This window comes from Elephas maximus, chromosome 9 (genome assembly GCF_024166365.1).
Source record: "Elephas maximus indicus isolate mEleMax1 chromosome 9, mEleMax1 primary haplotype, whole genome shotgun sequence".
NCBI lineage: Eukaryota > Metazoa > Chordata > Mammalia > Proboscidea > Elephantidae > Elephas > Elephas maximus.
The window spans coordinates 8347151-8370652 of record NC_064827.1 but is presented as its reverse complement, the minus strand read 5'-3'; the positions used below and the strand labels follow the sequence as shown (position 1 = coordinate 8370652).

General features: G+C 44.7%; 1 protein-coding gene across 8 annotated transcripts in view; it reads left to right on the top strand.

The window, feature by feature from the left end:
- SMARCA2 (SWI/SNF related, matrix associated, actin dependent regulator of chromatin, subfamily a, member 2) overlaps window positions 1-23502 on the top strand; it is a 216254-nt gene that overhangs the window by 162335 nt on the left and 30417 nt on the right. For 7 of the 8 annotated variants that reach the window (XM_049896949.1, XM_049896950.1, XM_049896943.1 and 4 more), the window contains exon 28: window positions 19060-19277. In XM_049896949.1, coding sequence (XP_049752906.1) covers window positions 19060-19277 — 218 coding nt within the window. Of the gene's footprint in view, window positions 1-15718; window positions 15862-17125; window positions 17225-19059; window positions 19278-23502 lie in introns of those variants that run through there. The other variant, XM_049896951.1, reaches the window with a different exon arrangement.

Below are 23502 nucleotides of genomic sequence, written 5' to 3'. Positions count from 1 at the left end.
AGTATCTTTTTTTTTTTTTTTCCTTCCCCTCCCTGTAAAGTTTAAAACACAGTTTACTTGGAGACATTTTTCTTCGTCATGAAAGCATAATGAGAAATACAGAAGAATAAAAGAAAAAGAGAATCAGCCAGAATCTCCTTGACCTTCATCTCTCCAGGCTGGAGAGAGAGCCAAGCAAAATCGCAAACAGGGCTTATTCGGGTACCATTACGTCCAGAATTATTTTTAACTTGTTGTGAGGCTCAGTTCTTCTGTAGTCATTTCCGTAAATACCAGCCCAGGACTCCCAGCTTGTCCCAGCCTGTTGTTAGTGGTAGTTGCTTGTCCTTAACACATTCAGTGTTAAGAACACCCTGTTTACTGGGCGGTTGGAGCCAGGAGCAGCCACAGAGTAAGGCAGAGATGAGTCTCGGTGGTGCTATGGCTCTCCTGGGCTGGCACCGACTTTTTTTTTATTTTATTTTTAAAGAAACGTGAAGGGCTGGGTAGGGGCGCACACCTTCCCACACTGAAACAGCAGCTCTTGCCCTCCTGAAACAGGGCTTCGGTGTCTCCATCTCAAGCTTCACAGTCTGTTTTTCCTTCTCTCTCCCTCTTTTTTTTTTTTCTTTTAAATTTTATTTTTGGTGAAAATATACACAGCAAAACCTGCTCCCATTCCACAGATTCTAGACATAATGACCAGTGACGTTGGTTATATTTTTCACATTGTGTCAACATTCTCATTATTTCTGTTCTGGTTGTTTCGTTTCCATTGACTTAATCTCCCTGCACCCCCACCCCGCAACCTTCCCATCTGCACGTTAATGTAGCTGTTGACTCTTTGATCCTATACTTTTTTTTTTTTTTTTAAGTAACACAGTGCTCAAGAATGACAATCTTTACTCTCTGGGCTAAACTGTTGCTTAGTTTAAAGGTGGCTTCAGGGGACAGTTTCAATTCAAGGTTTGAAGACCAACTCAGGACCATGGTCTCGGGGACCCCTCCAGAATCAATAGGTCCAGTAGGTCTGGATTCTTTAAGAATTTGGTAGTTCCGTTTCACATTTCTGTCGCTTTTTATCCAGATTTCTCTATTATGTTCCTGATCAGAACACTCAGTAGTGGTAGTCCTTTCTCTTTTAAAGATGGTTTTTCAACTTCCTTGAAGGTCCTTGGGTGACACAATTTGCATTCGACTACTGAAAGTTTGGTGGTTTGAACTTACCCAGCAGCACCATGGAAGAAAGGCCTGGCTTCTATAAAGATTACAGTCAAGAAAAGCCCACGGGGCAGTTACTAACACATGGGGTCGTCACGGTCGGAATCGACTGGATGGAGTGGTTTCTGTTACGTAGCTAGTGTTTCCTTACCACCTGGCACACTCCCACCCAGGACTGAATGCTTCAAGTTCGTCCCCATAGAATTTTCAGGACTTGCCATGAGCCAGCTCCAACCCTGCCTCCCAGCACCCACGCCGGCCCCTCCCTTCTCTGTAGCAGACACTGCCAGTTCGGGTGCGTTTCATTTCACCAGCGCCAGTCGCCTGATTCCACCTCACAGCGACCCCAGGTGTGTCAGAGTAGCTCACGGCGACCCCAGGTGTGTCAGAGTAGAACTGTGCACCATTGGGTCTTCAATGGCTGGTTTTGGGGAAGTAAATCACCAGGCCTTTCTTCCTAGTCTTAGTCTGGAGGCTCTGCTGAAACCTGCCCAGCATCATAGCAACACGTAAGCCTCCACCAATAAACGGGTGGTGGCTGTGCATGAGGTACACTGGCCAGGAATCGAACCCGGGTCTCCCACGTGGAAAGCGAGAACTCTACCCCTGAGCCACCACTGCCTCCTGCAGTAACCACTGTTGCCAGTTGCTGTCCAGTCAGCTCGGACTCATGGCGCCCCCATGTGTGTCAGAGTGGAACTGCGCTCCACAGGGTTTTCAATGGCCGACTGTTGGGAAGTAGATAGCCAGGCCTTTCTTCCAAGGTGTCTCTGAGTGGACTCGAGCCTCCAGCCCTTGAATTAGCAGCAAGTGCACTAACCGTTTGCGTTACCCACGGACTTCACGTCACATTTAAATCCTCTTAGAACCCCAGGATAGGTATTATTTTACAGATAAGGTTCTAAGCTTCACAGGCATCGGGTATAGGGTTTGGATTCAGGATTTATTTCACGGCAGGAATATTTTCATAACGAATGTGAAGTTCACAGCCTTCTGTATTTTGAAAATGTGTGTCCACTCAAGTCATGGGACGATGGGGGATTCGTTAATAGACAAATAAATCATAGACCAATTGCCAACCCCTCTGCACGCCAAGCCAGCCTCTCCCTGGCCTGCGGATTCTGGTGTCTTCTTGGAAAGGTGCAGGGGCTTAGGTCAGATCAGCAACAGGTGAATCTCTTGATGCCTGAGAACTTCAAAGCAATCCTCCTGGGGGGGGGGCGGTATAAGACATAACTCAGGAGGGCTGATAAGCCTCGCCACTTCCCAAGAGAAGCTCCTGGTAGGCGTCCTGCTGAGCAGCGGGGCTCAGGGGCTCCTAGGACTGCAGGTTAGTTTCTCCCCTCTTGTCTGCTTGGCTTCCAGGGAGGCCAGGTCCCTACTCATCCTCACTGCACTGGGTTCAGTCAAATTGAGGATGCTGTTCTGCCTTTGAAGGAAGCAGGATCCATCTTCAGAGCTTCTCAGCCCCTGGGTGACTGTAGATGACCCTGTTTGCATATAGGGTTGGATATCTTATATAAGCCATTTAACTCTCAAAGCCTGAGCAAGGCGGAAAAAAACAAACAAAAAAATTACCAGTTAAAATAAAGACAGCCTAAAGAGGTGAGCTGGAGCAGGGCAAACAAACAAAAGCCTTCTTTTTGCCCCACTTACCTGGCTTGTTTTAACTCGCCGTTTATTCGTATCTCCCTCCTTTCAATAGTAATTTAAACCCGGTGTTGGGGTGTGCTTCTTGGATAAGCCTTGTCACTGCGAAACCCAGAGGAGCAGCCAAGCAAGACTTCATTTTATTTTGGCAAGATTTCTGGGTCTACTGCTGAACAAGGCATCAATCTAAGAGCCTTTGGAGGCTATTTTAATTAAAATGACTTTTTTAGCACTGAAAGGGGATTTCAGGCTGATAGGCGATTCGGACACGTATTAAAACAAAACAAACAAAACTCACACAAAGCAGAATGAACAGTAGGTCACAAGCACCTGTAAGGTATTGTGGCAGTATGGGGGGTGGGGGGAGCATTGGGTGTGTGTCGTAAAAGAAATGGCCTTTTAGTCATTTCTTAAAAGACGAGTATGGCTTAGGTAGATGGAGCAGGAGGAAGAGAATTCCGGGCTAACAGAACCATACATATATATATCTCCACTTCTCGACCTCGGGTTCCTCGTTACCAGCTTTCCTGTCCCCTCCTGTCTTCTCTTCCTTGCCCCTGGGCTGGTATGACCCTTTAGTCTCATTTTATGGGCTTGTCTAATCTTTGGCTGAAGGGTGAACCGCAGGAGTGACTTCAGTACTGAGCTATGTACGGGTGTCTGGGGGCCATACTCTCCGGATTTCTCTAGTTTCTGTCAGACCGGTAAGTCTGGTCTTTTTTTGTGAGTTAGAATTTTGTTTTACATTTTTCTCTAGCTCTGTCCAGGGCCTTCTGTTGTGATCCCTGTCAGAACAGTCGGTAGTGGTAGCTGGGCACCATCTAGTTGTGTTGAACTCAGTCAGGTGGAGGCCATGGTAGGGTTGTAGTCCATTAGTCCTTTGGACTAATCTTTCCCTTGTGTCTTTGGTTTTCTTCATTCTCCCTTGCTCCTGATGGGGTGGGACCAGAGGAGTCTCTTGGATGGCCACTCACAAGCTTTTAAGACTAAGGAAACCATATGTTGTCGCGTGCCGCCAAGTCAATTCTGACTCATAGCAACCCTATATGCCAGAGTACAACTGCCCCCAAAAGGTCTTCTAGGCTGTAATCTTTACAGGAACAGATCAGCAGGTCTTTTCTGCCCTGGAAAGGCTGGTGGGTTCGAACCGCCAGCCTTTTGGTTACAGCCTAGCACTTAATCCCTGCACCAGCAGGGCTCCCAAGGGAACCCCGTGGAGGCATGAATATAGGTGACTGGTACTATAACCTGTAACCTTGAGCGTTGGGCCCATGGAGTATTTACAGGCCTTGGACTGAAGCGGACAAACTAGGCTGGCATCAGACCCTTGAGGCTGCGCGTGATCAAAGAACCAGGACTTTATTCTGCTCCACGAAAAGAATGCAGAGCCGGAACGTTTCTAGTGAGAGCGCGAATGGCGTGTGCCTTCTTTTAAGCAGAGAGAAGACAACTGTTCACATTGTAAAGGATGAATTGAAAGGGGCAAAGAAAGAGGGCAGGAAAACCCCTAAGTGAGGCAGTTATATTTGACGAGGTGAGCAAGGAAACCTGGCTGGGAGATGGAAAAGATCAATTATTTTAAAGGCAAATGACTATGGAGGACTCACAGAACTAGAGGCAGGTGACCAAGGAACCTGATGACTTTAGAGTTTCTAGCCTGGATGAGCGGGGGTACGATGTGCCGCCCTTAGATAAAGTGATAGGGTCCAGGAAGAGCAAGGTTTGTCCAGTCAGCGGGAAGGCAGTCAGTTTAATTTGGGATATGTTTGGTAGGACATTGGAAATCCCAGCCAGTAACTCCAAAGAGAAGTCCAGGCTAGAGAGAGAATTCTGGGGCCATATGCATTGAAGTGCTCTTTGAAGCCACAGGGGCGAGTGGGATCCCCATGGAAGGTCCACATCCGGAATGAGGGACTGGTTCCCTCTCAGGTGCCTCCCATCAATAACGGGGGCTGCTTAGAAAACACCTGTATGGAGGAGTGTGAGTCTGTGTCTGGCAGCTCAGCAGGAGGAAGCCCCACAAAGGAGTCCCCTCTGGAAGTGGAGAGCTTAAAAGTCCACCAAAGTTATGTCTTAATATCCCTTTCTAGGAGAGCACTCTTGGACTTCTCCACCAGCTACCCAGTCCTTGCAGGGTCATCCAGAGACTCACCTGTTGCCAATCTGACCTGAGCTCCAGAATCGATTAGTGATGTCTGCTGCGGGCTCAGGAAGGGCAATTGGCCACATTTGATTGCATGTTTACAATCCATGAGAATTTTAAAAAGGGCTGAAGGAAAACTTGGTGAATACACATTTAAGGGGAAAAAAAAAAAACGTGGTTCAAAAAAGTAGGGAAACACCGGACTGTAGCGGTATAGAAAGAAGAGATTTTAAGTAAGGAGAAAGCAAATAAAGTAGGTTTTAGACGAGACTCGTAGATGTGGGAATTAAGAAGCTTTGGAAACTTTTGAAAAATTCCTAGGAAAGAAAATGGACAGTAGGTGTAAAAAAAAAAAAAAGGGTCAGATTTCTGGCTGTTAAGGAAGTTTTTTTGTAGCCAAGAAGTAGAGTCATCAGAATAAATGACTCAGGTTTGAAGGAAAAGGGAGGGTGAGGTAGGAAAGAAACAGTTTGATTTTAGAGCTTATACTTTTGTACTTGAAGGTTAAAACAGAAATATGTAGAATAGATGCCAGTGGTTAAGAGTTTGGCTGCTAACCAAAAGGTCAGCAGTTCAAATCCACCAGCTGGTCCTTGGAAACCCTATGGCGCAGTTCTGCTCAGTCCTATCGGATCACTATGAGTCGAACTCAACTTGACAGCAATGGGTTTAGTTTCCGAAAGCCCTCGTGGTGTAGTGGTTAAGAACTCTGGCTAAGAATTATGGCTGCTAACCAAAAAGGTTGGCAGTTCAAATCCACCAGGTGCTTCTTAGAAACCCTGCGTATGGGGCAGTTCTACTCTGTCCTGTAGGGTCGCTATGAGTTGAAATTGACTCAACGGCAACGGATTTGGTTTGGTTTTTTGGTGTTTATAGTGGAGGTCTCTGGGTGTCACAGACAGTTAGCGTTCAGCTCTTAACCAAAAGGTTGGCAGTTCAAGTCCACAGAGGCGTCTCGGAAGAAAGACCTGGTGATCTAAAAAAAAAAAAAAAAATTTTTTTTTTTTTTTATCTACTTCTGAATTATTAGCTATTGAAAATCCCGTGGAGTGCAGTTCCACTCTGACACATGGGGCCACCGTGAGTCAAAACTGACTTGATGGCAACTGGGTGGTGGTGGTGGTATTTAGTAGGTAACCTTTTTCTCATTACTGTGCTGGGTACTGTGGGGAAATTGAGAAAAGTAAGGTATGGTCTGTGTAAGAAAAAAAAAACAAAAAACAAAGTGATCTGGCACAGCGGAGGAAGATTTTGAGGGGAAAGAGGGGTTGAGCATTGAAGCATGGGTCCAAGGCACACACGGAGGAGGGATTGGGAAAGACAGGCCAGGTGAGAGAAGCATGAGAGAAGTCACAAAGTTGGAAATAAGTATGGCACGCTGTGCTGTTGTGTTGGATGTGTGTGCCTGTTACTTGCAGAATGTTTCCGTAGGGGCAACACGGCAAATCAGATGGGGTAGGATCCAGGCAGGGAGGCTTAGAATTGATCTACTGAGGGTAACTTAGAAACTTGAGTAGGGCAATACTGATGAAAGAAATATTTATGATCTGATCAATAGGTTGTAGCCCATCACTAATTAGAAAAAATTGAGGATCAATAATCAAGCTATTAAGTGTTACTACAGGGGAGAAAGGAGCCCTAGGGGCATAGTGGTTAAGAGCTCAGCTGCTAACCAAAAGGTCAGCAGTTCATATCCACCAGCCACTCCTTGGAAACCCTATGGGACAGTTCTACTCTGTCCTATAGGGTCGCTATGAGTCAGAACCTACTCAACGGCACCTAACAACAACAACATGAAAGAAAGGACTAGATGACAAAAAAGAACAAGCAAGCCAATATGGCCATCTTTAGGACCTCCTTTAAGAAAAGGAGGAACAGCAGAAGGCTTCTTAACAGAAGGAACCAGAACCAGCGGTGGGTTGGTCAGTGGAGGTATCAGTTAAGGTGAGAATATATACAGTGATACATGCCTTGCTTGTATGCAGATGAAAATTTGCAGTAAGAACATAAATGTGTATTCATTTGTCACACTGTTGGATGAAAGGCTGAGGCTGCCTCTTGAGTCTGCAGGCTTCAATGCTGTGTTCTCATATCAGTGATACCCACAGTGCATCATGTAGGATTTGGAATTTGGGTTGGCTTCGTTTTTTAATTGTTGGTAAAAATATAGATGAAGACAACGTTCACCAATTGAACTTTTTTTTTTATTGTACTTTAGGTGAAAGTTTACAGCTCAAGTTAATTTCTCACACACGTATTGTTCAACATTTTTTACACGTACAATTCCATGACACTGATTTCCCTCATCCTATCGTGCAACCATCATCAGCACTGTGGCCAAATGTTCTTTTTTTTCCCCACACAAGGCAGACTCTTGCTACTAATAAAACACACTTTGAGTGCAGGCTCAGGTGAGATTTTTATCTCTCGCCCAGATTATAGAGGTGTAGCCCATTGCCGTCAAGTTCATTCCGACTCATAGTGACGCTATAGGACAGAGTAAAACTGCCCCATAGGGTTTTCAAGGCTGTAATCTTTATGGGAGCAGACTGCCACATCTCTCTCCAGCGAAGTGGCTGGTGGGTTTGAACTGCCGACCTTTCAGTTCGCAAACGAGTGTTTAACCACCAGGGCTCCTTGACACTTCACCACTGACATGTGAATAAATTATGTGTGTGTGCGTGTGTGTCGGTGTGTGTGTATGTATGTGTATATGTGTGTGTGTTTGCATGAATGTACGTACATTATATATACACGTGTGTGTGTGTGTGTGTGTATATATATACATATATATATATATATAAGCCAACCCATTGCCATCCAATTGATTTCTGACTCCTAGCTACCCCACAGGACAGGGTAGTACTGTCCCATAGGGTTTCCAAAGCTGTAATCTTTATGGAAGCAAACTGCCACATCTTTCTCCCATGGAGCGATTGGTGGGTTCGAACCACCGACCTTTCAGTTAGCAGCCAAGTGCTTAACCACTGCACGGCCAGGGCCCCCTTGCATATACATAGAAACCCTGGTGGCGTAGTGGTTAAGTGCTATAGCTGCTAACTAAGAGGTCAACAGTTTGAATCTGCCAGGCACTCTTTTTTTTCGGGCAGTTCTACTCTGTCCTATGGGGTCTCTATGAGTCGGAATCGACTCGATGGCAGTGGTTTGGTTTTTTTTTTAGTGTATGTATATGCATATGTATATGTATATATACACATATGTGCATATATGTATGTGGTTAGGTTGTATGTGTATTCTAAACTGATGTGTTAATAAATACATATGTATATGTGTGTTGTATGCATGTATATGTGCCTGTATACAACACGTGTGTACGTATCTGTACACGTGTGTATATGATTAGGATACGTGTGTGTGTATCCTAAACGTGCACATATATGGAATTGCAGCCTCCTGCACCAGCCACCCAGCCCCTCTCCTTCTCTTTCACATGGTATACTCTTTGTTATCTCCTGTTGTCTTCTGCTTCTTTGTGGTTCCGACTTGTAACATCTGGGCCTAGGTCCTACCTCCTAACCTTCATTCACTTCAGCTCCCACACCAACTGGACAAGACCTTTCATACCTGCAGGGAACTAGGAACTCGCGTTGCTAGAAGGGAACTGATGGACTGAGCTGATCGCCCTCACTGTTCGTGCAGAGACTTCATGCCAGGTCCTGCCCAAGCCTAGAGGCAGCCACCTGAGACAGGGGACATCTCCCGGTCCCATCCGGTGAGACCTGGACAGAGAACATGGTCCCCTGGGCAGCTGGTGCTGGGGGTGGGGCACTTTTCTTAGATCATAGCATGGACAGGAACAATAAAGGCTGCCATCACTTCTTCAAAGTAATGTGTTATGTCTATACCAGCAGATCTTGCTTTGTACCATGCCGGTATGTACACATTTCCATTACCACGGTATGGTTAAATAACGATAAATTTCATTTCCATTCCCAGTTGCCTTGGAGTTAACTCTGACTCATGGTGACCCCAGGTATGTCGGAGTAGAACTGTGGTCCATGAGGTTTTCAATGGCTGCTCTTCAAAAGTAGATTGCCAGGCCTTTCTTTTGCCAGGCACCTCTGGTTGGAATGAAACCTCCAGCCTTTTGGTTAGCAGCTGAGCAGGTTAACCATTTGCACCACCCAAAACCCATTGCCACTGAGCTGATTCCAGCTCATAGCAACCCTATAGGACAGAGTAGAACTGCCCCGTAGGGTTCCCGAGGGTATAATCTTTGTGGAAGTAGACTGCCACATCTTTCTTCCGCAGAGCAGCTGGTGGGTCTGAACCACCAACCTTACGGTTAGCAGCCGAGTGCTTAACTACTGTGCCACCAGGGCTCCTTGCATTAGCCAGGGGCTCCATAAATTTCATTTTCTGTGGTGTATTAACTGGAAGTCATTGCATAAAGTACAAACTTTGCTGCTAGCTTTTCAGTGCACACATCACTGTGTGTGCAACACATCCTGGTAGGTGACCAATCACGTCACATCTTTCACAGCCTGCAGTGACTGGTCGCTGCGTGTCTGTTATTCCCTCCGCGCCCAGACAGCAAAGCATGTAGTTGTGCTGCTTCCATGTTTCCCAGTGGAAAAACCCCCGTGACATTTTACAAAAACGGATAACAAAAGAGGGGATTAGCCAACAAAGATGGACGTGCAGCAAAGAAACGAAAAGTAAGTTATGACACAGGAAGTGAAATCGGATGTGATGAGAGGATTGGAAGATGGCAATAGCCAAGCGGAGACAGAATGAGGCCTAGGTCTGCACGAAGCTACTGTGCAAACCGTATGGAAAAAGTTCAATGAGAATAAAAAACAAGGTAAAGCCACCTCGTCGTCTTCTAGTTTAAATTGCACTAGGAACAGAAGGCCACTTAATGGTTGAAATGGAACATTTGCTTCTACTTTGAATTAAAGACTAGAATTAAAAAAAAAAAAAAAGAAAATCCCAGTCAGTTTGGCAGGCATTCAGGCCAAAGTATTCGGGCCAAATTAGCCGCCGCTTTGAAAGAAAACAGTAATTACAGGGAGACTAAAGAAGAACCTTTTGCTGCCACTGAAGGCTGGTGTCATCAGAGTTGGCGCGCATTGATTAACATGGCTGCTTGGGAACTCGCACCCAGATTCCCAGGATTAGTCAAGGCAGGTGGTCACGATGGCCATCACTTGACGACAGCTATCATTTTGCACCAGCAAGTAGCATAGCACACCAGTTAAGGGTGTGGTCTGTGGGGCCGAACCTCCAGAGTTCAGATCTGAGCCCTGCCACTCACTGTTGTATGATCTTGAGCAAGGTGCTTCATCTCTCTGTGCCTCAGTTTCCTCATCCATAAAACCAGGATCATAATAGTAACTACCTCATAGGGTGGTCATGGTCTTTCAGTGAGTAAACCAGTACCAGTTGCCATCTGGTCAGTTCCAACTCCTGGCAACCCCTCGTCTGTAAGAGTAGAGCTGTCCTTCCTGGGGTTTTCAGTGGCTGATTTGTTGGAAATAGATTGCCAGGCCTTTTTGATGAGGCGCCTCTGGGTATACTTGAACCTCCAAACTTTTAGTTAGCAGCTGAACATGCTGACTGTTTGCACGCCCTCCCCCTGGGCTCTGATTAAATGAGTAAGCGGTTGTAAAGCTCTGAGTGCCTAGTGCTATGTAGAAGCTGTTACTACTGTTGTCGTTTAGCAGTTGTAGTAATGTTAAGAGTATTAAGGATGCCGTGGTATCTTAGATTCATGGAAGTTCAGGACTCTTCCCCTTCTTATGTTCCGTGGTCTCAAACTACTGTGCTTTAGATTTACCTTTGTGTTCTCTTCCCTCCTTATTAGGCTATTAATGGTCATTCTTTGTCTCTGCCTCAGGCAGAATAAGCAGCCCACTGCCACCAGCCTCTCCTTTTACTATGATGCCTTTAACTCCATGGGAGGGTAACCAGCGACTCTGTCTTGCTGTGGTGGCACGTAACCCTGGATGAAGGCTCAATTCTTCATGAACAGGACCCATCTCTCAAAAGGTCCTGTCTATCACATTCTCATTGGAATCTTTCTGGAGCCATCGAGGCTGGATGAACACCCAAAAATTTGTCCCGAGATAATCTTTAAACCAAAATTATTCTCTGAAGTCTTCTTTAAACCAAACAATGTTGTTGCTGTTTTTGTTGGGTGCCACTGAGTTGGTTCCGACTCATAGCAACCCTGTGTACAACAGAACAAAACACTGCCGGGTCCTGCGCCATGCTCACAATCGTTGTTATGCTTGAGCCCATTGTTGCAGTCACTGTGTCAGTCCATCTCCTTGAGAGTCCTTTTTTTCACTGACCTTCTGCTTTACCAAGCATGATATCCTTCTCCAGGGACTGATCCCTCCTGATAACGTGCCCAAAGCACATGAGACAAAGTCTCATCATCCTTGCTTCTAAGGAGCGTTCTGGCTGTACTTCTTCCAAGACAGATTTGTTCCTTCTTATGGCAGTACATGGTATATTTAGTATTCTTCACCAAAACACACAGTAGTTTAGCTTAATTAATAAAGAATGCCTGCCTTGAATGCTGCTCTTTTAAGAACTATCTATAGGAGATCAAATTGACAACAGCAACTCTAAAAGTTAGATAAGAACTTAGGGGGCAGAGTTGATATTAACGGGGGAGGAACAACTTGGGAAAGGACCGTGAGAATGGTGGTACAATTGAGGAATGTAATCAGCGTCACCGGATTGTTTGTGTAGAAATTGTTGAAATGGTATGTTTTGCTGTGTCTATTTTCAACAACAACAAAAAAAATATTTTTAAAAAACAAGAGGGAGAGAGGCCCAGGAGAGAGCCATTAATTTGGCTCAGATGTCACGACGCTTATGAAGGACCTCCAGTTTGCCATTTGCCATTCTCTCCAAACGGGGTTGTACTGCCCGTCCTTGTATTTTACCTGCCTCTCCTTAAAGCGTTACATTATTCTTTGCAAGTATTGAGGTTGCACCGCATTCGTCACTATCTGTTGGCATTCCTTCCCTTTTCTAATACACTGAGAGCCTTGAAACACAGAGCGGCCTGGGTCCCCCAGGAAACGCTGCTCCCGACCCAGTGGGTGGAGCTCCCGGCTGTGTTAGGGGACATTGGTGGTAACTGGATAAGAGATCTCGATGAGAAAGTGGGACTGTGTCTCTTTTTGCTCTCTGCTGTTTCTCAAAGCCTTTCACAGGCTCCCACGTTCTTTCGGGTTTTTTGACTCATTCCACCCAGGGAGCTGGAGCACAGAGGCGCCCAAGTCCTAAATACAAAGCTGTCAACACATTAGGTGTTAATCTGGCAGTGTCTGCAGGGCCAGCTGTTTTGGGGGTCGCCCTCTATTAAATCTAAAACTCATTCCCTGCACACGTTATTGTGCTCTGGGCACCTGCGGGTCCTTACTCAATAAAAACAGTTGCTGTCGAGTCAATTCTGGCTCATGGCAACCCCGTGCATGTCACAGTAGAACTGTGCTCCATGGGGATTTCAGTGGCTGATATTTTTCGAAGATAGATCTCCAGGCCTTTGTTCCGAGGCACCTCTACGTAGACTTGAACCTCCCAACTTTTCAGTTGGCAGCCAGAGGCATTAGCCACTTATAGTACCTAAGGTATATGGGGTTTGGGTTACTACCCAAGGACTTCTCCTGGTTGATGAACCAAGAAAAAAACCAAACCCCTTGCCATTGAGCTGCTTCCAACTCCTAGTGAACCTATAGGACAGAGTAGAACTGCCCCATAGAGTTTCCAAGGCTGTAAATCTTTACGGAAGCAGACTCCCACATCTTTCTCCCGAGGAGCAGTTAGTGTTTCGAACCACCACCCTTTCAGTTAGCAGCCAAGTCCTTAACTACTGAGCCACCAGGGTTCCTTAGTCAGTAGTGTGGGTAAAATAATTTTTGTATTCCTAGTACTCTTTTTTTCCTCTTCCCAGCCCCAAATTGCTTTGTCCTGAAATGCTGTACTCACTCACCTTTCCAGCATCAGTGCCCCTCTGTTGTATGTTATGGTTTCCCTCGACCCCCACCCTCACTCCAGTTTCCTTATTGCCATGGAGGGGAGAGCAAGTCTTGGTTCATTTTTGCAAAAGTAACCTGAGGTTGTGAACAAGAACCTGAAAAGCTCACCATTCCAGAAACCGAGTTAAACTGGGGCTCAATTTGCTTTTCCCTTTGTGTCCAGCGTTATCCCTGGTGGTAGAAATGGTTAACATGCTCAGCTGATAACTGAAAGGTTGGTGGTTTGAGTCCACCTGGGGGTGCCTCAGAAGAAGGGCCGGGGCGGTCTACTTCCAAAAAATCAGCCACTGAAAACTCTAGGGAGCACAGTTCTACTCTGACATACAGGGGGTCACCATGGGTCAGAATCGACTCAGCGGCAACTGGTGTGTGTGTGTGTGTGCACGCGCACATGCTCGTGTGTGTGCTCGTGTGTGTGTGAGCATTATGCAGTAGAGTTCCCAACCCAGGGAGAGCTGGGAGTGGCATCAGAGTTGCCTGACACAATGAATAAAATAAGATACAAGAGTCTGTTGAATTAATGTGTCATCCTTTTATTGCACCACATTAAAAAAAAAAAAAGGTACGCTAAAAAAAAAAAAAATCCTTAGTCAAGAGATCATCTCCTAAGTTTTTGAGGCATTCGTTAACAAAATTATCCACTTTGGCTTTATGTACGTCCTATGTACAGGTATTTTCTTACATCACGGATATTTCCTTCATAACATTTGAACCCAGCTCTAGACACTGGCCAAGACGAGACCGAACTTGCTGCCTGGGGAAATACTAACTCGGCTCGACTTCTGAAGGAAAGCTGGCATAATTTCACTGTTACTGTGCATTGTGGGTTGAGCTGGTAGGAACATGTATAAGCCTGCAGCCGTTTGGGATTTTTTTCCTTAATACTTAGGGAATCTGATGTTATGCATACTTTTCTAACAGGGTGCTTTTGCAGGTAAAAAAATAATAAATTTTATCATGGTCCAAAGCTCTTAAGTCCAGAGTGCGGTATCTGAAAGTGCTGCCGTTTTTATTAAACTCTTTAAGAGTGCCATATTCAAGTTTTTGTTACTGAACAGTCCTGTTGTAAGAAAAGTTCTCATATATGAAATTTCATGAAAAACTCCACTTCTTGTTGTTGCTGCTGGTGTTTTGGGGCGCATCGACTTTATCAGTGGCTTCCAGAGCCTCCACGGGGGTCAGGAGGGTTTGAGCGAGGTTTAACCAGGTGATGTTGGGTTGGTTCCACGCTTGGGGACCCCGTGTGTGTCAGAGTAGGACCGTGCTCCACAGGGTTTTCAATGGCTGGTTTTTAGGAAGCAGATCACCAGGACTTTGTTTCCGATGCACCTGTGGGTGGACTTGAACCTCTAGCCTCTGGGTTAGCAGCCTGGTGCGTTAAGTATTTGCACCACCCAGCAGGGCCTCCTGAGCAGAGTTTAGCCTCCCTGAACAGTGAGTTTGCTGATAGGTGAGTTATTAATCAGGAAACTCGACATTCTTTAGTGCCTAGCCCTCAGCTCTGTAACCCCCCACCCCTACCTCAGCAGATCCTGGAGCCCTCTTCTGGAATCCCACCAGGGCTCCTAAGGGACCACCAGGAGGGCAACCCCAGAGAGAGGAAGCACGATCCTGTGGGGGAAAACGTGGTATTAACAGATCAGAGTGACATATGGAATGCTAAATGTCCCCTTTTATAAGACATTTCCCATGTGCTGTCTAGATGGATGCCTGTAGAATTGCTCTTTTAGAATGTTCTTAAGATGGTGTGTTCCACTCATAAGGGCCAGGCCACGCGGACTAGGGGAGTCTCGGGTGACAAAAGGCAGCCACAGTGACACCGTGTGCTGGAGTTGGCAGTGTGGCGTTCTGTTTGCCAGTCTCCGTTGACTTATCCGTAATCACAGGTCCCTTCTGCTGTGTGATACTGTCAAGTCAGGTCCCTCATTGTACCGCCTGTTTGAGAAGAACAAGGACAACAATGACTTTCTGGACCTTCCGGGTTTGGGGGAAAGATGTAGCCAGTGTCAGGGTGACAAGAGGGACAGCACTGGCCCCAGATGTGCCAGATCCCAGGGTCTGCCATGTGCTTTGCAAGCTGCGAAGTGTTTGCTCTAGAAACAGCTCCTCTTGTACCACCACGGTTGCCCGCATTTTGTGTTGCCCGCATTTTGTGTTGCCCGCATTTTGTGTTGCCCGCATTTTGTGTTGCCCGCATTTTGTGTTGCCCGCATTTTGTGTTGCCCGCATTTTGTGTTGCCCGCATTTTGTGTTGCCCGCATTTTGTGTTGCCCACATTTTGTGATCAGAACCTAGACAATAACTTCTTCAGAATTCCCTGAAGAGGCAGCCAGCTTGTAGGCTGTCCTTGCGCCCTGTGTCATCAACATGCATTCTTTCAAGAAAAAAAAAAAAAGGAAAGAAAGAGGGGAAAAGGGGGGGAGGGAAGATTGCCATCCAGTGGAGGAAAGAGTAATTCCCAGCTCCATTCAGGAAAAATGCAAGCTGAAATATGCTTAACTCTTTGAACTTGGCTGAGCATCTGATCACCATCTGGGTTTTTGTTTTTTTTTTCCGTGGCGTCCGGAGCCAAACGGGTGCAGTGTGCCTTTAAGGAAGGAGGTGGCTCCCCAAACTTCGCTCTAGTTGTAGCTCACCGTTTCTCGGTAGGGCAGGAAAGCGTTAATTTCTTATTTGTACACTTTTTTGTCCGCCCCGACTTCCTTCCTATTCACTTCATTAAATCTAGAGGCAGTTCGGCATGGGAGCCGTCTGTGTGTTGAATTAGGGCTGCGCTTACACGCAACACGTCACCATTCGGAAACTGGGGGTTTGCTTCTGTGATTTATTTCATTATTGTGCTGGCAAAAGGTTTGGAAGGGAATTCTTTTCGGGGGTAGAACTTGAGCGTTGTGTAGCAAAAAAAGATTTTTAAGTTTGTGTCCCTCTCACCCTAGCACTGGGTTGAGTCAGCTGAATGTTTTTGTTTTTTTTCCTAAGAAAAGAGCAGCTTAAAATCTCCATGAATAATTTTACTTACATGCAAGAGTGATGGCACTCTACTCTTTAAGTACGAAAAGCATGGGGCAATATTTCGGGGCTTGATTTCCATGAGAAAGACCCTTAGAAATCCCACAGCCTGGAAAGCTGCGTCTGGATGGTTTGGGGTCTTAGGGGGAGGAGGGAAGGAAGAGGTTTTGTGGCTCTCTGCATTCCTGCATAAAACCTTAACATTAGGGAAGAATGGGCTGGACTTTGTGTGTTTTCCTTGTCCTTCCAAAACCTCCATTTAATAAGAATGTGCACGGGCTAGCCATTGCAATAAAAATTGTTTCCCTAGTTTGCAATTTTAATTTGTTTTCGCTTCTTAGCTGCGCCCAGATTTCCAGACTGAGAAGTCCAATAATCAAACATCGAAAGCTCATGCTTTGTTCCCTTTTTGCAAAATGAAAAGGGGGTGGGGGAGGGAAAGTAGAAATACCCCTTTTCACAGCTCCCCCCTCTTCATTTATCCCACCGAAAAAGAACAACAATGAAAATTTTTTACGGCGTGAAAACCGAAAGTGAAGTGTCACAGTCGTTTGGGATTTTCCTTAAAGAGAAAGAATAGCGTGTTGAATTCAGATATCTGAGCCTGCTAAGCACAGTGTTTTTACTGACATGCATAGGATGAGGGGGGAAAAAAATGATTTGTCTTTTATTTTAAAAAATCATTCTAGACTGCTCCCAAACCACGCAGTCTGTTTTTCAAAAGGCAGAAAAATGAGGTTTAAAATACCCCCCCAAAAAGCATACCTCGTTTTAATTTTTTTAATAAATTTGAATATTAATAGGCATCTTTATTGGCTTAATTATTAAAATGTGAGCGGAGCTCAGAACCCATCTGAGCTTTAAAAAAAAAAAAAAAAATCTCTTAAATCCGCTGCCTGGAATAATAAGGGGGGGAAATATGATAAGTAGTTGTCAATATTAAAACAGGCTGGAGGAGGAAGGCTTGGGGCCTTGTAGTAGTAGCTACAATGAAACAGCAGATTTGAGTATCCACAATCCTTTCAGTATTAAATTTTCAGTAAAATAAAATTACTTGTATATGAAAACATAGCCTTTCCCCGGCTCTCTTTTTTTTCCTGATCAGCTGATGAAGAGACTAGCAGCTCGCTGCTTTGCTGGCTTGTTAATTTTATCCCCATTAACTGTGATTTCCGATAGCAGCCGGCCTGCTGATAGTGGTAAGGTAAATATCCTTTTTCGTTGCCGTCTTGAAGATTCAGTAGAAGTACATCTCAGGCATGTGTAGGTGTGTAACACGCCAAAAGCCGGGGCTCGCCGGGTTTCTGTGTACAGCCAGCCGGGTGCTCCGGAGAGCAAGAGCGTTAACTGTTGACAGTCTCGCATGCCGTATTTATTATTAGCGTGTTCAGCCTCCAAGATGTGCGGGACCACTGCCTTGTCTCCATCTTCGATTAGCTGCAGTGGGTTTATCTGGCTAGAGGGTGTCCTGCTTTGAGGCAAATGAATATTAATGAAATAATGTGGGAATCTTTTTTTTTTTTTCTTTTTCTGCATTTTTCTTTTTTTCCTCCTAACTCCTCATATCTCTCTCCTCCTTCCTGGTGGTTCTCTGAACACTGAGATGGTGATGGAAATTGTCTTTTGATTATTAAGGCCTAGGTGCAGGCTGTCCCCCAGGATGCTGTCTGTGGTCTGGATGTGCACGTTGGAGGATGCATAGAAACATCTGGGTTTTTGTTTTTTTTTTTTTTTTTAATCCCACTGGCATTTTTAACATGCCAGGTTGGTTTGTGTTCCTGTACCAGGTTTTCTTCACCAAGGCTTTCTTTTTCAGGAGGCATTGTACCCAAGTGAAAGAAATTATGTCTGAGCTGTAATCACTCTTTATATTGATTGTTATACTCACATGATCATAAATATTAGCCATGTTTGGAGCTGTGGAGAAATGAAGGTAATCGCCTTATGATTAGAGCGCTTTCAGCTCCGAGAAAGAATTGATTAGCATTTGCGTACTGGAGGCAATATTGAGAAACAGGAGGTGCAAGTAACATCAGTTATTTGGTGGGCAAAAGCCATCTGAAAATGTAACTTACAGATCTTTTTTTTAAAAAAAAAATTCTTTTCCATGGTCAACAGTTGTTTTATTTGCATTTTTGACATTTTTCCCCTTCCTTTTTCTTAAGTTTTGAGACGTAGCAGGAAAAAAAAAAGTTTAAACTTCTGGGTCTGTCACATGGACCTTGTAGCCATTTGTGAGCAGGTTTTTTCTACCTGGTGGTTTTTATAGCTATTTTATTATCTCTCTGCATTAGTGCTGCTGGCTCTGGTTTAAAGCAAGCGTTGGCAGGTAATTGGGGGAAAAAAAAAGTGTTCGTTGTTTGTGTGTGTGTTCTTTATCGGATTTAAGTGTGTTTACCAAGGAACGTGGCTTTGTATTCCCCGTTTTTTGTTTTTTTTTTCGTTTCCTAATTGCTACGTTGGAACAAAATCTAAATAGCATTTTGATTTATGTTGTGAATCATGAATAAATAGATTTAAAACCTCAGAGAAGAAAAGGTTGAAGCTTGTATGATTGTGAGGGTCTAAGGGAAATTTTTTCCTTCATCCATTCCCCCTCTCCCTTTTTTTTTTTTTTTTTATTATTTACCTTTCTTTCTATCCCCTGTATTAATGAGATAGTTAAAGTCTTAATGTTGAGCTAAAATTTGATTTGGATTCGGTTATCTTCAAACCCTTGAATGTATAGATCTTTTCATATTTGCCACATTCTTCCTTACTGTCAGTGTCTCGGGCCTTCAAGGTATTTTGCTCAGGAAACAGACTTGGGTTAAAGATGCCTTTATCCAATATGGTGGCCTCCTTGTTTTCTTCTCACTCCACAGATTGCTGTTAACTTTTAGGTTGGGGGAGGAAGGGCTTGTTGTGCTTTTATTATTATTATTTTTTTTTTTTGGTGAGTTTGTTTCATTTTATCCAAATTATTCAAACGGTATTTTTTTGTCTTGGTTATTTTATTTTTGGTCTTCAAATTTTTTCCCCTTCGTTTCCATTGAACAGGCCATCGAAGACGGCAATTTGGAAGAAATGGAAGAGGAAGTGCGGCTTAAGAAGCGAAAAAGACGAAGAAATGTGGATAAAGAGCCCGCCAAGGAAGACGTGGAAAAAGCCAAGAAGAGGAGAGGCCGCCCCCCAGCTGAGAAACTATCACCTAACCCCCCCAAACTGACAAAGCAGATGAACGCCATCATAGATACTGTGATCAACTACAAAGATAGGTGAGCGTTTCATTCATTCGCCTTGGTCGTCTCTCACCACCACTGTAAGCGATAGTACCCACAGGGCAAGATTTATTGAGCTGGGTTTTAAGATTCTTCCTACTTTGCGATTCAGGAGTCTCTGCAAAGGTATGAGTAACCTTGTACCTTATTCAAAATGGCCGCCATACCTATTTTGTGCAGTGTTCCATCAAATGTTGTCTAATATAGTTGGAAATGGGGGCTTAGGTGATGCAGTTTTTAAAAAAGCCTAAACTGGAAAATTGGTAAGGATCCCTGAAATAGCATCATTTAGGTGGAAAGAATTGGAACACAGTAATTTTTTTTTTTTTTTTTTGAGTTGCTGAAGAAAATAAGAACCCTATGGTAATCAGGAAACCCTGGTGGCATAGTAACCGTGGTTAGTTAAGAGCTACGTCAGCTAACCAAAAGGTCAGCAGTTCGAATCCACCAGGCGCTCCTTGGGAACTCTGGGGCAGTTTTACTGTGTCCTGTAGGGTTGCTATGAGTCAATGCAGTAGCAACGGGTTTGGTTTTTAGTTTTAGTGTAATTAAGGTAAAAATTTCACATTAAGGCTCTGCTTAAAACCAAACAGGTGTTTCATTGAAAATACTACCACCTATTTCTTCCCAAAACACTCGCGTTTCTGAGCACCATCGGAGCCATCTTCTCCTTAGTAATACAACGTAACTTGATATTTCAGCAGATTTACCTTTCTTCTCCTTGAGCCCTGGTGGCACAATGGTTAAGCTCTTGGCTGCTAACCGAATGGTTGGAGATTTGAGTCCCCCCAGCCACTATGAGGCAGAAAGACCTGGTGATCTGCTTCCATAATACGACCCAGGAAACCCTGTGGGGCAGTTCTACTCTGTCACATGGGGTCGCCATGAGTCGAAGTCAGTTCAGTGGCACTTAACAACGACAGCTTTTTTTTATCACAGACCGTTTGGATGTGAACTTTGAGAAGGTTATGCTGGAAATGCCCCCAAAACCATTTTAAACAATGAACAATAATTTAAAAACCAGAGCAGAGACACCTAATGAGTGGCCCGGCCTATGCAGTAGATAAAACTACCTACATTTTGGCTACTGGTTGTGGTTTCCACTTGTCATCATGTGATGAGTTGTAATGTGAAGATCGTGACCTGTTTCCATTGCAAAAATTGATAGGAAACCCATTTAAACATTTTATTTCTCTAAATTGTATGGTGGCATTAATAATCACTTCCTGGTTACCAAAAATGTTTGGCGCTAACTAGTGTTGCTCTTTATACCCTCAGGAAGGAGCTGGTGGCACAGTGGTTAAGAGTTCGGCTGCTAACCAAAAGGTTGGCAGTTCTAATCCACCAGCTACTCCTTGGAAACCCTAAGGGGATGTTCTACTCTGTCCTGTAGGTTTGCTGAGTCGGAATCGACTTGAGGACAATGGGTATATACCCTCGAGTGTTTAACACACATAAGTTGGGACTTCCGTTTTTTCATTGCGGCTTTAGAATATGTTTTAAACCGGGAAGAAAACCTGATTTTAAAGATTAGGCAGTACAAAAAGCAGTAAACTTTCCACCACCGGGTTTTGGGTTTTGTTGCTGTGAAGTCTGTATTATCTGTGAGGAGTTTGCAGAGAAGGGAAAAGTGGCGGGGCTGGGGGGGTAAGAGGAGGTACATGTGAACTGGGCAAAATTCTTGCCCCGTTGACCAACCAGATCTCTTAGGTACCATGCTGACTACGTTTCCTATTTCCCCTTTTATAAAGTGGCTTCCCTTTAAGGATTCTGAAGTGCCCTCAAAGGGCAGCAGCCCCGGGATATTGAGTTCAGATGTGCTGTTCATTGACCCAGGGGGATGAGGGCAATCCAGGAAGGAAAATTTGACCACAAACCCATTCTCTGCCCTGAGTGAACGTGAAAGCTTCCTGGTGAACTGAGAATCAGTAAATGTGTCAGGGTTCTCTTCACCCCCCAGCCCTCCTGGCAGGCAGGAACAATTTCCAGGAAGTTCCATAGCTTGAACGATTATGCCTCATTTTGTCGGCCCCTGGTGTAAAGAAAAGTACTTCTCAGCAGAGACTGTCACTCTGTGACATTGGTGCCTTGGTTTCAGGAGAAGAAAACAGCTGTTTCTCTGGCCAGTGCAGCCGTGATGTGTGACAGGCATTTGTGCGTTAGCTGCCCAGTCAGCCTACAGCTGTGGTAACTCCGAGGAAGGGCCAGAAAGTCTGTGGGGGTTTCAAAGCCAGACTTGTTCATCCAGGGTGTTGGTCGTCTCTTCCTCCAATGGCGTGAAAGGGATCACCTGCTGGCAGGCCACGTACTGTCCACAGAGCGTTTTCTTTGGTTTTGCGATGTTTAAAATAAAAAGAGTGAACCGTAATTTTTTTTCCTTAAACCTAAAAATCTGGCAGCTACCCTCCGCCCACCCTTCTCTCAGATAACAGCCAGTGGGGTAGAGAGATGTTCACCCCGTTTTCATGGGGCATCACGCTCTGCGTTGTCACAGCCCCGTCAGTCTCCATCATTCTCCACCGTGGAGTGCCAGTTGGCATTTATCACCATGCCTTTTATATCTGGCCCCATCACTCATCTGTACTACCTACTGGCTCCACAGGCTTTTGAGTTTGAGACTTTCGTGGTGTACATGGCTATGGGCTGGTGACTTTCCTAGAAACCATCCAAAAATACAGAGTAGTGTGAGGTTACATCTTAAACCTCCACTCACCATAGCATAAGAAGCCCTGGTGTGCAGTGGTTAAGCATTCGGCTGCTAACCAAAAGGCCAGCGGTTCAAACCCACTCAGCGGCTCCACGGGAGAGGTCTTGGCAGTCTGCTCCCATAAAGATTACAGCCTCAGAAACCTTATGGGGCAGTTCTACCCTGTCATATAGGGTCACTCTGAGTCAGAATCAACGTGACAGCACCCAACAACAACAGCACAACCGTAACAAAGTGGTTTAGAACATAGGCCCTTTTCTAGCTTGTAAGTGCCTACACTTGAATCCTGACTCCAGTACTCACAAGCTGTGTGACAACTGGGCAATTTAGTTCACCTCCCTGAGCCTCAGTTTCCTCATCCACAAAATGGGGATAATTCCTGTACTTGCCTCTAGGGTTGTTATGAGGATTCCATAAGTTAATACAACCCAGGTTCCCACAAGAGTTAAATTATTAGTAATCAGTCTTTCAGACTCTATTTAGCTAATCAGGCAGCTAAATAGATTGCTGAACACTATAAAGAAATAAAGGATCCTTGCTGGTACTGGTTTCTATCTTTGTCTTTCCAAAACCAGAAAATGTTCTTCCCCTGGGACTTCTTATTGAGCACGTCTTTAGTTGTACTGTAGGGAAGAGGCATTTAAATATTTCAGTATGGGGACATACTCCTCTCCCCTCCCCCCCTTGTTTATTTTTACTGATTTGATTTTCCTTTTCCTTGAAAACTACCCCCTGGAGGTCCATCACTTAGTTCTGGTGTTTAGGTACCTTCCAGAGGGGCACTCAGTTCCCCACCCCTGGCATGTTTCACGTGTACTTCATGTTAGTAATAAACAGAGTATAAAGAGCTCACTCTATTTATATTTTGTATTTCTCTTACCAACTTGGAGCTCAAGTAGGAGGCTTTCAAATTAGGAAGGCCTTTTTTGGCTTCCATGTCATATTTTTGGTTGGTTTTAGAAAAGCACTACTGGGAAATATACATCCCCCCGCCCCCGTGTTAAGATTTTTGTACCATTTAAGGCAGTTGCTAGTTCAGTAACTCAACCTACCTGTAAAAGAGCTTCCACCTGTGCTAGCGCCCCCTCCCATCAACAGTAGGGCTCTGACAGGTATCTTTGCAGTGGATTAAATAAGAACTGCCATCTATATTTAACTGGTATATAAGAAGAATTAATTAGCTCTCATGAGAATTTTTTTTTTTGAAAAGTTCTTGCATGATCTGGGAACAGATGTATCTTTGTATTTTTATGAAGAGCTAGGATAATTTCAGCATCTATTTATTGCTTTTGTGTGTGAAGCCAGGTCTCATTTTCTAAAGGGAGGATACTTTTAAAAACGTGACCCCAAAGAGCCAGTGAGTTTGTGTGATTCGTGAACGTAAAATCATCCAGCAGTCGTTGCTCCTAGAGGCAAGGCTGGCTGTTGCTGCTGGTGTCCACCATTTTATTTCCCCACATAGGAAACTTTTTATCAGCAGTCTCAGAGGGCTTTGTTTTGACTTATTCAGCAGGC